At 43.9% G+C, this 12,672-nt stretch overlaps 1 protein-coding gene across 1 annotated transcript; it reads left to right on the top strand.

The window, feature by feature from the left end:
* The first annotated feature begins 325 nt into the window (after nucleotides 1-325).
* Nucleotides 326-8,580, top strand: LOC109213607 (ATP synthase gamma chain-like). The gene is made up of 3 exons (XM_019377423.1): nucleotides 326-428; nucleotides 7,827-8,118; nucleotides 8,349-8,580. Exons 1-3 carry the CDS (start codon nucleotides 326-328, stop codon nucleotides 8,578-8,580), a joined length of 627 nt encoding a protein of 208 aa, XP_019232968.1.
* The last annotated feature ends 4,092 nt before the right edge of the window (nucleotides 8,581-12,672 follow it).

Raw genomic sequence — 12,672 nt, 5'->3', positions numbered from 1 at the left:
TGCACTCATGATACTTCCCACAGAGGCAGAGAGAGTACGGAGGTTTGTTGCGGGGTTACATCCCACTATCCGGTCGGGTATGGCTTGTGAGGTAGAGATGGGCACTGGATATCAGCTAGTACTTGAGATTGCCCGCCGAATTGAGGGCTACCATTTGAGGGGTAGAGAGCAGATGCAGCAGGACAAGAGGGCCAGATTCTCAGGTGAGTTCAGAGGTGCCCCAGCCAGGGGCAGAGGTCACTTTGGGAGGGGTCAGCCCAGCAGGCCCCCAGCTCCAGCACCACCACCGGCTCGAGGTGCTCCAGCGCGCTCCTATTTCAGCGCCATGCCAGAGAGTTATTATCGCTCGCCAGCTATTCAGGGTTCATCCAGTGGGTATTCAGGTCCTCCGGATTCTTCCGGTCCTTATTTTAGTGCTATGCCGGAGAGTTCTTACCGCCCGCCGGCTACTCAGGCTTCTTCTAGTGGGCCTTCTGGTATTCAGGGTCAGCCATCCGGACAGCAGGCCCGCCCGTGCGGGGACGCAGGCCACATGAGGAGATACTGCCCCAGGCTTAGGGGCAAGGCAGTACAGCAGGGGCAGCAGCCCATGACTCCAGCACCAGCGGTCCAGCCGCCTAGAGGTGGAGAGCAGACTGGTAGAGGTCGTTCCAGGGGTAGAGGCCAGACAGGGAGAGGTCAGCCAGCTACTACTCAGTCAGTTGGAGGCCAGACAGCCGGTGCTCCAGCTAGATTCTATGCTCTCCCAGCCAGGCCAGATGCATCGGCCTCAGATGCCGTCATCACAGGTATTATTTTCGTCAGCGGTAGAGATGCATCGGTATTATTTAATCCAGGGTCTACTTATTCATATGTATCATCTCTGTTTGCTCGTTTCCTGGCTATTTCTCCTGAGCCTTTGGGTGTTCCTGTTCATGTGTCCACTCCTGTGGGCGATTCTGTGGTTGTGAACCGGGTCTACCGATCTTGTGTGGTTACTTTCTGTGGTCTTGAGACTAGAGCAGATCTCCTGTTGCTCGATATGATCGATTTTGAGGTTATTCTGGGCATGGATTGGTTATCTCCATATCACGTCGTTCTAGATTGCCATGCCAAGACTGTTTCTCTAGCGATGCCAGGGTTGCCGAGATTGGAGTGGAGGGGTTCCACTGTGGATACGCCTAGCAGGGTCATTTCCTTCCTGAAGGCTCAAAGCATGGTTGAGAAGGGGTGTTTGGCCTACTTAGCTTATGTTCGAGACACAACCGCAGAGTCTCCGACGATTGATTCAGTGCCAGTAGTCCGAGAGTTCGCTGATGTTTTTCCTTCTGATCTTCCTGGCATGCCCCCGGATCGTGATATTGATTTCTGTATTGATTTGGCTCCAGGCACTCAGCCTATATCTATCCCGCCGTACCGTATGGCTCCTAGGGAGCTGAAGGAGCTGAAGGAGCAGTTGGAGGAGTTGCTAGCAAAGGGGTTTGTTAGGCCCAGTGTATCGCCTTGGGGTGCACCAGTGCTATTTGTAAAGAAGAAGGATGGGACTATGCGGATGTGCATTGATTACCGCCAGTTGAACAAAGTCACCATCAAGAACAAGTATCCATTGCCCCGTATTGATGATTTGTTTGACCAGCTGCAGGGTGCTAGGGTGTTCTCTAAAATTGACCTGAGGTCAGGGTATCATTAGCTGAAGATTCGGGATTCAGATGTCCCGAAGACCGCATTCAGGACTAGATATGGCCACTATGAGTTCCTGGTGATGTCATTTGGCTTGACTAATGCTCCAGCGGCATTTATGGACTTGATGAACAGGGTGTTCAGGCCCTATATTGATTCCTTTGTTATCGTCTTCATTGACGACATCTTGATATACTCGCATAGCCTGGGGGAGCACGAGCAGCATTTGAGAGTAGTGCTTTAGACCTTGCGAGAGCAGAAGCTTTATGCTAAGTTCTCCAAGTGCGAGTTTCGGCTAGAGTCAGTAGCATTCTTGGGGCATGTAGTGTCAGGAGAGGGTATTGAAGTGGACCCCAAGAAGATTGAGGCAGTTCAGAGTTGGCCACGTCCTACTTCAGTGACCGACATCAGGAGTTTCTTGGGGTTAGCAGGTTATTACCGGCGATTTGTTCAGGGCTTCTCATCTATTGCATCACCTCTGACCAGATTGACCCAAAAGGGTGCTCCATTCTGTTGGTCCGACGATTGTGAGGAGAGATTCCAGAAGCTCAAAGCAGCCTTGACCACGGCACCAGTTCTTGTATTNATTGTGAGGAGAGCTTCCAGAAGCTCAAGACGGCCTTGACTACGGCACCAGTTCTTGTATTGCCTTCCGGTTCAGGGATGTATACAGTGTATTGTGACGCTTCTCGTGTTGGCTTGGGATGTGTATTGATGCAGGAGGGGCGAGTTATTGCATATGCTTCACGTCAGTTGAAGGTTCATGTGAAAAATTACCCTGTGCACGATCTAGAGTTGGCGGCGATTGTTCATGCTCTTAAGATATGGAGGCATTATTTATATGGAGTGTCATGTGAGGTTTATACAGACCATCGCAGCTTGCAGCATTTGTTCAAGCAGAGGGATCTTAATTTGAGGCAGCGCAGGTGGCTTGAGTTACTAAAGGATTATGACATTACCATTCTTTATCATCCAGGCAAGGCAAATGTGGTTGCGGATGCCTTGAGTAGGAAGGCGGAGAGTATGGGTAGCTTGGCATTCATTCCTGCTGAGATGAGACCATTAGCTTTGGACGTTCAGTCTTTAGCTAACAGACTTGTGAGATTGGATATTTCAGAGCCCAGCCGGGTTCTAGCATGTGTGGTTGCTCAGTCTTCGTTATTGGGGCAGATTAAGGCCCGACAGCTCGATGATCCACATTTGGCAGTTCTCAGAGAGACGGTACTTCAGGGAGGTGCCAAGGAGATTTCTATTGGCGAGGATGGTGTGTTACGGCTTCAGGGCCGTGTATGTGTTCCTAATGTTGATGGCTTGAGAGAGAGGATTCTAGAGGAGGCCCATAGTTCGAGGTACTCCATTCATCCAGGTGCCACGAAGATGTATCGTGACTTGAGGCAGCATTACTGGTGGCGGAGGATGAAGAAGGACATTGCGGAGTATGCAGCTAAATGTTTGAATTGCCAGCAGGTTAAACATGAGCACCAGAGGCCAGGTGGCCTACTTCAGCGGATGCCCATTCCGGAATGGAAGTGGGAGCGCATCACTATGGATTGTGGTTGGGTTGCCGCGGACTCAACGGAAGGTTGATTCAGTGTGGGTTATTGTGGATAGATTGACCAAGTCCGCCCACTTCATTCCAGTGGCGACTACTTATACGGCAGAGAGGTATGCTCAGATTTACATTCGGGAGATAGTGAGATTGCACGGTGTGCTGGTCTCCATCATATCAGACAGAGGCCCTCAGTTCACTTCCCATTTCTGGAGAGCTGTTCAGAGTGAGTTGGGGACCCACGTGGAGCTTAGCACGGCATTCCATCCTCAGACCGATGGGCAGTCGGAGCGGACAGTTCAGATTTTAGAGGATATGCTTAGAGCATGCGTGATTGACTTTGGAGGGCAGTGGGATCAGTTCTTACCCTTGGCGGAGTTCGCATATAATAACAGCTATCAGTCCAGCATAGAGATGTCCCCGTATGAGGCATTATATGGTCGGCGTTGTCGTTCTCCGATCGGGTGGTTTGAGCCTGGTGAGGCTAAGTTGCTTGGTACAGATTTGGTTTCAGGATGCCTTGGATAAGGTAAAGTTGATTTAGGAGAGGCTCCGCACAGCTCAGTCAAGGCAGAAGAGTTACGCGGATCAGAAGGCGCGCGATGTATCATTTATGATTGGCGAGAAGGTTCTCTTGAAGGTTTCGCCCATAAAGGGCATTATGAGGTTCGGAAAGAAGGGCAAGTTGAGCCCAAGGTTTATTGGCCCCTTCGAGGTGTTGAGGCGAGTTGGAGAGGTTGCCTATGAGCTTGCCTTGCCTCCTAGTTTATCAGGAGTTCATCCAGTCTTCCATGTATCGATGCTCCGGAAGTATCATGCCGACTATTCACATGTGTTGGATTTCAATACCATTCAGTTAGAAGAGAGCTTGGGCTACGAGGAGGAGCCATTAGCCATTGTGGATAGACAGGATCGCCAGTTGAGGTCCAAGAGGATTTCTGTGGTAAGAGTCCAGTGGAGGGGCCAACCGGTCGAGGAGGCGACCTAGGAGTCCGAGGAGGACATGCGGAGCCGATATCCCCACTTGTTCAGCAGTCCAGGTACTTTTCTATGTCCGTTCGAGGACGAAAGTTTGTTTAAGAGGTGGAGAATGTAACGACCCGACTGGTCGTTTTGCATTTTCGAACCCCATTCCCTTAAATAATACTTTCCGCACTTGCTTTAGCTAATTTATGACTTGCGGGGATGAGTGGTTCGGAAGTTAGAAGAGTTTTGAGCAAGAATAAGCCTAGTTGCTTCTTTAAGTTTCTTTAAAAAGGCCAAGTTTGACTTCGGTCAAAATTTTGGGGAAACTGACCCGGAATCATGATTTGACAATTTCTGAGGGTCCGTGGGGAAATATGGGACCTGGGCGTATGCCCGGAATCGAATTCCGAGGTCCCTAGCCCGAGTAATGAATTTTTATATGAAATTGTTAAGTTTAAGTTTCTAAGATTTAAATAAACCAAGAAATTATTGTTTTCCTAGGTATCGGGTTCGAATTTCGATTTCGAAACTTGGTACAAGTCCGAAATATCAGTTAAGACTTACCTGTAAAATTTGGTGTCAATCCGAGTGGTTTAAGGGCGTTTTGACCCGTTAGGAGGAAATTTAGAACTTGAAGGTTCAATGATTTGAATCATTTCATTTTGGGGTTGATTCCCTGATTTAGCGTTGTTTTAAGCGTTTCGAGGCTCGAGTAGGTCCGCCTCGTGATTTCAGACTTATCGGTATGTTCGGGCGGGGCTCGGGAGCCCCGAGCGTCAAATGGTCGAGGTTCGAGTGAAGTTGAAAACTCAGGAAAAACCTTATCTGCTGCTTCTATCATAACCGCTTATGCGGCTCTTGGACCGCAAAAGCGGTCGTTTTATCGTAGAAGCGGAAGGGGCCAGGCGAAGGGGAAACTACAGGAGCGGACCCCTGACCGCAGAAGCGGTCCATCCGCCCAGGCCCAGAACCGCAGAAGCGGTGGGCTTTCCGCTTAAGCGGCCTCGTAGAAGCAAGGTTATGACCGCAGAAGCGGCCCAGGCCCCCTTGCCCATTTCCGCAAAAGCGGCTCATGTCCGCAGAAGCGGAACCCGCAGAAGCGGGATTCCTTCCGCAGAAGCGGAAATCACTGGGGGCAGAAGGGTTCATTAATACGAACCCAAACTCATTTCTTCCACATTACTCTCAACACTTAGGCGATTTTGGTGATTCCAAAGAGGAGGTTTCAACATAACATTGCAAGGTAAGTAATCCGCACTCATTTTAGTTCAAATACATAAACATTAGGTAGATTTAACACTAAAAATTAGGTAAAATCAAGGGATTTGAGCTAGACCTAGGGTTTAATGAAAACTAAGGTTTTATAACATAATTTGCCATGTAGTAAACTAGAAATCATATATTTGTGATCCTTAGGTGATATAGAACAACTTCCTTCGAAAAATCTCGGAATCCAGGCACGTGGGCCCGAGGTCGGAATTTAGGAAACTTGTGTTAATGATTAGGAAATTGCTTAAATAGCAAGAATTCAACCTTGTAAGCCTTTATTTACTAGTTCTTACTTCGTTTGATTAGTTTGGGATTGTCCGGCTTCGAATTAAGAACTTGGGCTCGTTCTTGGATATTGGGAGTGCACTTTGGAGTGAGGTGAGTCTCCTTTCTAACCTTGTAAGAGGGAATTGTCCCCATAGAATTTTAAATGAGTAATTGTTGCTAATGCGGGGGCTACGTACGTACTAGGTGACGAGAGTCCGTGCGTAGCTACTATATGATAATTGTTCGGGTAGTTTAGCCACGTCATGTCTAATTGGGGAATATCTCTTATTTTAAATTGCCAATATGATCATTTTGATTTGCTAGAGACTTGAGGAAATGAAAGGTGAACGTATGAGTTTGTTGAGCCTTGGTAGGAATTCCCTTGTATGTAATTGAGCCTTATGTGCTTTTCTTGATATTTTCTTGATGATTATGGATCGGGACGATCGCCTAGGTGATAATAGATGCATCTATGGTTCGTGCCGCTCGACCCTCGGCATTGCACAATTTATTTTCTGTTGGAGCGGGCCGTCGACCTCGGCATGTTTGTGCATGATTTATATGCTTACATTTAGTTATGACATGATCACTATTTGATGTGAAAAAGGGAAAACTGGTAATTTAATTATGACAAGAACATGAATATGACTCTTCTATTAAACGTGTGTTATTGGAGATCCTTCGTGTTGCATATCTCACTTTATTATATTATATTATCTTGACCTTAGTAAGTATCAAGTCGACCTCTCGTCTCTACTTCTTCGAGATTAGACGGGATACTTACTGAGTACATGTGGTTTTTGTACTCATGCTACACTTCTGTACTTAATTGTACAGGATTTGAGGCAGGTGGATCTGGACATCATCCCGGTGCGCATCAGTGAGCATGCTTAGGGACTTCTACGGTGAGCTGCCTTCTCTCTCATGCCGATCCGCAGCCGAAGGAGTCCTTTCTTGTATTTTTGATTTCTGTCTATCCTGATTCAGACAGTAGGATAGTGTTTCATTCTTTTGTGTATATTCTACTGGTCGCCCGTAGCTTGTGACACCAGGTCCTGGCACACACTGTAGTAGACATTCATTTTGGGGGTTGTATCGCTATTTTAGCACTTTATGATCTTTACTAGTTTAATCTTTAAATTTGAAAATTCTAGTATCACTGTCTTTGGCTAAAGTAAAATGAGAACTTAATCACACTTTCGCATTCGGCTGGCCTGACCGTGGTGTTAGGCGCCATCATGACCTATTATGAAAAAATGGGTCGTGACAACATGGTATCAGAGCGCTAGGTTCATGTAGGTCTCACAAGTTACGGGCAAACCTAATAAAGTCTTGTAGATCGGTACGGAGACGTCTGTATTTATCTTCGAGGGGCTATAGGGTGTTAGGAAAGACTACTCTTTATTCATTCTCCATCGTGCAGTGGTCAGTGTTCGAAGTTTCCTCTTCTATTCTCTCACAGATGGTGAGGACTCGTACCGCCGACGTTCCGGACCCGGGAGGAGCTGCTCCCCCCATTGCTAGAGGCCGAGGTAGAGGCCGGGGGAGGNATATATATATATATATATATATATATATATATATGATATAGAGAATGAAGTTACAAATAGAATCAAGGCTATGAGGTTAGCCCTATACCTTTATTATATAATACTATAAAAATAACAATTAATTTAAAAACCTTTATTGATTTCATATATTTTTTCAGTCGTGGCCAAGATATTAATAAACTTCATGCTGAAGTTGTTTCTGATCTGAAACAAATGCTTGATGACAATAATATTTTTACAAAGACATTTAGGATGGTCAGAGATCGATTCCAAGAGAATATAGTCTAGTGTCTAAGGTTTGCTTCTGACCAGCTAACTATGTAGTCTAATTTTTTCTCCATGAAGTTGCCTATTCACTTCCTCATGTTCTCATATACTGGTTCGGAACCTTGCTCATGTTCTTATACAATTATGATCCAAAATACAATACAACAAAATGTGATGTCTTAATTAATGTGAATTACCCATTTGTATGACTGCTCTTTTATTTTTCCTAATAATAACTAAAGATAAATTTCTGGTTTTTCAGGTGGACTAATCCTTTTTAAAGCCAAATACTTATGTAGCATTACTCCAGTATACTCCATCATTAACATCCAGTGTGGATCAACCCCACCTATCTTTTCCTTATAAAGGAAAAGACAATATCCAGTCCTTAGCCTCAAAAGCTGCTGAACATGGTCCTGTTGTTCTGTTACCTTCTTCTAGTCTACCTAAGCCTGTGGCTCATAATGTTCCCAAAGCTGCACCAGCTGTGCAAAAAAAGGTGGAGAGTTTAGAACTTTTGAAGGAAGAATTGCGCAAGAAGCAGGAGCTGCATTGTATACTATATTTGTTTCATTCATTAAATCAGATCCAGTAATACATACGTTGCTTCCAATTTCGTCAAAATGAGAGGTTCTTGATGTTAATGGGAAAAGAGTTGATGTAGATGAAGATGAGTTCTTAGGTTGACTACTAACGAGGGGAAAATGATTGTTGAGAGGGATCATTTGAGGGTTAAAAGGGGAAGTTAGTTGTGTTAATTAGACTTTTAGCAAGATCCCGCTCAGATTTTTGATGCTTTGATGCCACTCTATTTGAGTAAGCCAGATTTTTAGGGCACTTCAAGAGTCATTTGCCAGTGAGTTTGCTGCTAGGATGAATGCAATGAGTAATGCCACGGATAATGCAGTTGACTTAAAGAGGAACCTTTCGATTGCTTATAACCGGGAAAGGCATGCGAGGATCACTGGCGAGATACTGGAGATTGTTGCTAGAGCAGATGCACTTTACATAGTTGCACTGAATCTGGTATCTGAATTCCTCATTGTTTCATAATTTGGATATCCTTATTTCATTTTCATTTGCTGAATCTGCTCCTTTTAATGTATGCATTTCATCTAACACTTGAACTGTTATATAGATTATGCCAACAAGAAATGGATATTTCCTACATCTTAGTTATCCATGTGAGTCTGTCGTTATATCATCAACCAACATGACTGACTTGCTTATTTTTCTCATATACTTGTGATCCAAAGTACACCACAACAAAAGGTGATGTCTTAATTACTGTGAATTACACACATGTATGACTGTTCTTTGTTTTTTTAATATATGAACCGGAAGCGAATTTTGGGAAATCTACTTTACCTTTTTGGCTTATTACAGTTACCCAACCTTCTCTGCTAATCATGCTTTTGTGCATAAACATTGCTGGCCCCTATTATAGTTGCAATCCAATGAAATTCATATATTTGTTTTTTGATTTAATTATTTTGGATGTGATCGCTAAATTTACTTTACATTAGAGACCTGTTTTTACTATATCATTTTTTCCTTTGAAACAATCCGCGCATCGCACGGGTACGTATACTAGTATTACTTAAAAAGAAATAAACCTATCAGCAAGTTTCAACTGTTATGCTACTATCTTATATTAACCATCATATTACTTTATCAGTGAGGTAGCTTCTAAAATAAGACATACCTGCACGATCAAATACAATAAAGATATTGTTAGAGGCTCTTTAATCCAACATGAAAAAGGAAAAAAAATAGATATGCGAACAGACAAGCCCTTACAGATCCTGATCATTGTATTCACATTAGCACCATGTTGGGTTTGTTTCACCTCTTAATCTGCTGTGGAAGGGAAGATCTCTTAATAATAAAGAAATACAGTCTGAACTCATGACCCTATTGGATGGTTAATAAACTTAAATGAGCCTTTACACAACACAAAAAGTTTATGAGTACTATTCAAGGTATAAAGTTCTCGATTGACAAAAGTGACAAAGGTATAAAGTTTATCCACTTCCACTCTAAAATACATACCAAGCACCTCCAACCATAAAGATCAAAGTAATTCTTTTTCTTTTGGGATGTACGGAATATCTTCTAGTTAGGGACTAAGAACTATCTGTCACGACCCAAACCCCGCTCCGGTCGTGATGGCGCCTCTCGTGAAGACAAGGCCAGCCAACCAACCCTTTTTGCCTTTTTCAAAAAGAAATGATAACATGGATGAACAATTTTAAAGATGATTCAATAATATTACTTGGCGGAAGTACAACCAAACACGGCCCAAACCGGGGTGTCACAAGTCACGAGCATCTAGAGGAGTCTAAATACAACTACAAGGCCAGTAATATACAGAATAAATTTAGAATCAAAGGAAGAAATCTGGTGCCGCGAACGCTGGCGGTCACCTTACTCAGCACGATAGCAAAATCTTCAACCAGCTCAAAACCCGCTGCCGGGTGAACAAATACCTGCATCTGCACGCGAGGTGCAGGGAGTAAAGTGAATACTCCAACTTAGTGAGTAATAAAAGTAAATAATAACTGAGCAGCAAAAAATCACGTAAAGCAACCAACATGTTGTATAGAAGCCGAGTACAATTTTCTGAGAAAACAGTGAAATCTGTGAAATCTTTAGAAATACCTTGGCTCAGTTCAAATCTCTTTTCAAAATGATCTTTTCAATAATTACGAAAATGATTTCAAAATAGTTAGTGCTGATAAGCACAGAAAATCCGCCCCTCGGGCACAAATACCATAGTATAACAGGTAAAAAAGCAAATAAGTATGCAAGATGAGCACATAAAAGTTCGCCCCTCGGGCAATATCTCAAACTATACCAGCCCCTCGGGCTCCCTCTCTCAGATCAGTCTCAGAACAGTATCATATAGTAACCGCTGCGGCGTGCAGCCCGATCCACATATTACTGCGGCGTGCAGCCCGATCCACATATCGCTGCGGCGTGCAGCCCGATCCATAGCTCGCTGCGGCGTGCAGCCCGATCCATATGGGTACCCGCGCTCACTGTGGGGGTGCAGACTCCGGAGGGGCTCCTACAGCCCAAGCGCTATATCACTGCGCTATATATATACCGATGCGGCGTGCAGCCCGATCCATATATCGCTGCAGCGTGCAGCCCGATCCATATATAACTTTCACATCCAGGCCCTCGACCTCATATCACTCAGTGTATCCTCACTTCTGGCCCTCGGCCACACTCAGTCAGAATATCATCACAAGTCCCTCGGGTATTAGTAAAACAGTAGTTCTCAGCCCAAATTATTATTCAAAAATATCATTTAAGACTCAACTCTGAGTAAAAGCGCTAACTCCTGAGACGACGGGTCGGGTCGTCACATCCTCCCCAACTTAAACAAACGCTCGTCCTCGAGCGTACCCAAAGTTGTCCTAGAAGCCAACCAATAACTGAATGACCTTACCAAGCATATATCCGGGGGTGATCCCACGTCACCCTATCTCGCATAGGTCCGATAACACAACATAACTGAAATTTCCACAATCCATCTAGTCCATAAAACATAGAACCACATTGCACTTTCCGAAATCACACACAAGATCAGAACCTCACATCTATACTCAGAATAAGCCCGAACTAGCTGTAATAACCCATACCTGCAACCTCAGGTGCAATCATATGATATTTTACATAACCCAAACACACGAAGCGATAACTTCTATTCACAGCAGTTCCCCACAACACCCGAATACCTGTAGAAAACCTCTTATCAACTAAGGTCTTATTCCAACACTTTCATATACTACCAACGATAAATGAAACACGCAATAAACCGTAACCATTTCTCAGATCAACCATTCATGAAGCCACTTCCCTTTGACTAATACCACAGCAGATTCCGAGCCGAACTCGATATTATCCGTCCAACAAGCTGAAATCAAATCCGTTCGTATTCATTAGTGACCCTAACGATCACCTCAAATCCAACACACCACTCTGGTGATATGACACCTCAATACAAGCCTAAGCCACAACTTGCATAATATGCGCACCAATAAGAAACGATTTGAATATACTCAAATCATGAAAAAAAATGACTCAAACGAAAGAGCTGTACCTCAAGCTCATCAGTACCATTACAACACAAGGCTGAGACTCCACCTCACATCATAGAAATAGAACACCTGAATCTACCCCGAAAGGTCATATCTCCACGTGGCCTCGCTACAATGCGCCATCCTATCCAAACACTGTTACACATGAAACACCTCAAGTCACTATGCCCAAAATCGACAGCCACGCACCATTTGATGTCTGAAACCAAAGCAATTCATTACACCCACGGTGAAACAAATAACATACGACACGCAACCCGATAGGTCATAACCAATACTCCATTTACCGAGCAACACCCAATTACTCTTCCCACTCGACTTTCACTATGAATCCCCAATAGAACCGCACCACATGTACCCATAACCAACAAATCATAACGTCTCACAGCACCGAAAAGCAACTCATAGATCTCCCCAGATCACTAACAAGTTCAACAACGATCGAATCAACCTATCCCTCAACAATACAATTCGAGGCCAACCAAGCCAGCTCAAAGCACATGAATGAAAATGCTTTGATGCATGTGCAGTAGAGCTTAGAAAAGATACCAAGGAAGCCTTTGCCTTCAAATCTTCGAGATTTGAATTTCATCTGTTAATCCCCCTTTTATATTCATTTGTGCAAATGATGAACAACCTCAAATCCATGAATGATCAAGGGAAAAAAGGGACTACTTTATGGATTTGAGACATTTGCTAACAAATGGAATGCTTACATAGTACATACAAAGCTACTTAGAACACTTCGGACAGATATAAAAGGTAATTGTTAGAGTAATAGATCAGGTGCCTTCTTGATCTTACCTCTTTCATTATATTTACTGATAATCATGTTGAGTGTAAACTTATCTGCTGATTTTCTCCGAGAGGATCATAATTATCATCAATTTAACTCCAAGATCAGCGGACTTGACTCACAGAGTCCAAAAAACAAATAATGACATGTCAATTTATCAAAAGCGAGACCTTTTACTTTAAGTGATTGATGTAACCAAGAGTAATCACATATGTCTTTTGTTTCGAGTAGCCTCATAGT

This window comes from Nicotiana attenuata, unplaced genomic scaffold (genome assembly GCF_001879085.1).
Source record: "Nicotiana attenuata strain UT unplaced genomic scaffold, NIATTr2, whole genome shotgun sequence".
In the NCBI taxonomy this organism is placed as follows: domain Eukaryota; kingdom Viridiplantae; phylum Streptophyta; class Magnoliopsida; order Solanales; family Solanaceae; genus Nicotiana; species Nicotiana attenuata.
The sequence above is the reverse complement of the archived record's forward strand: the minus strand, read 5'-3'. Positions and strand labels throughout refer to the sequence as shown.

What these genes read in the sequence shown, in the direction of transcription:
- LOC109213607 (XM_019377423.1), top strand. Translation starts at nt 326, where the DNA reads ATGCCAGAGAGTTATTATCGCTCGCCAGCTATTCAGGGTTCATCCAGT. An exon ending in TTTTAGTGCTATGCCGGAGA is followed by an intron (nt 429 to 7,826) that starts GTTCTTACCGCC and finishes ATACTTATGTAG; the next exon opens with CATTACTCCAGTATACTCCA. An exon ending in CATTCATTAAATCAGATCCA is followed by an intron (nt 8,119 to 8,348) that starts GTAATACATACG and finishes TATTTGAGTAAG; the next exon opens with CCAGATTTTTAGGGCACTTC.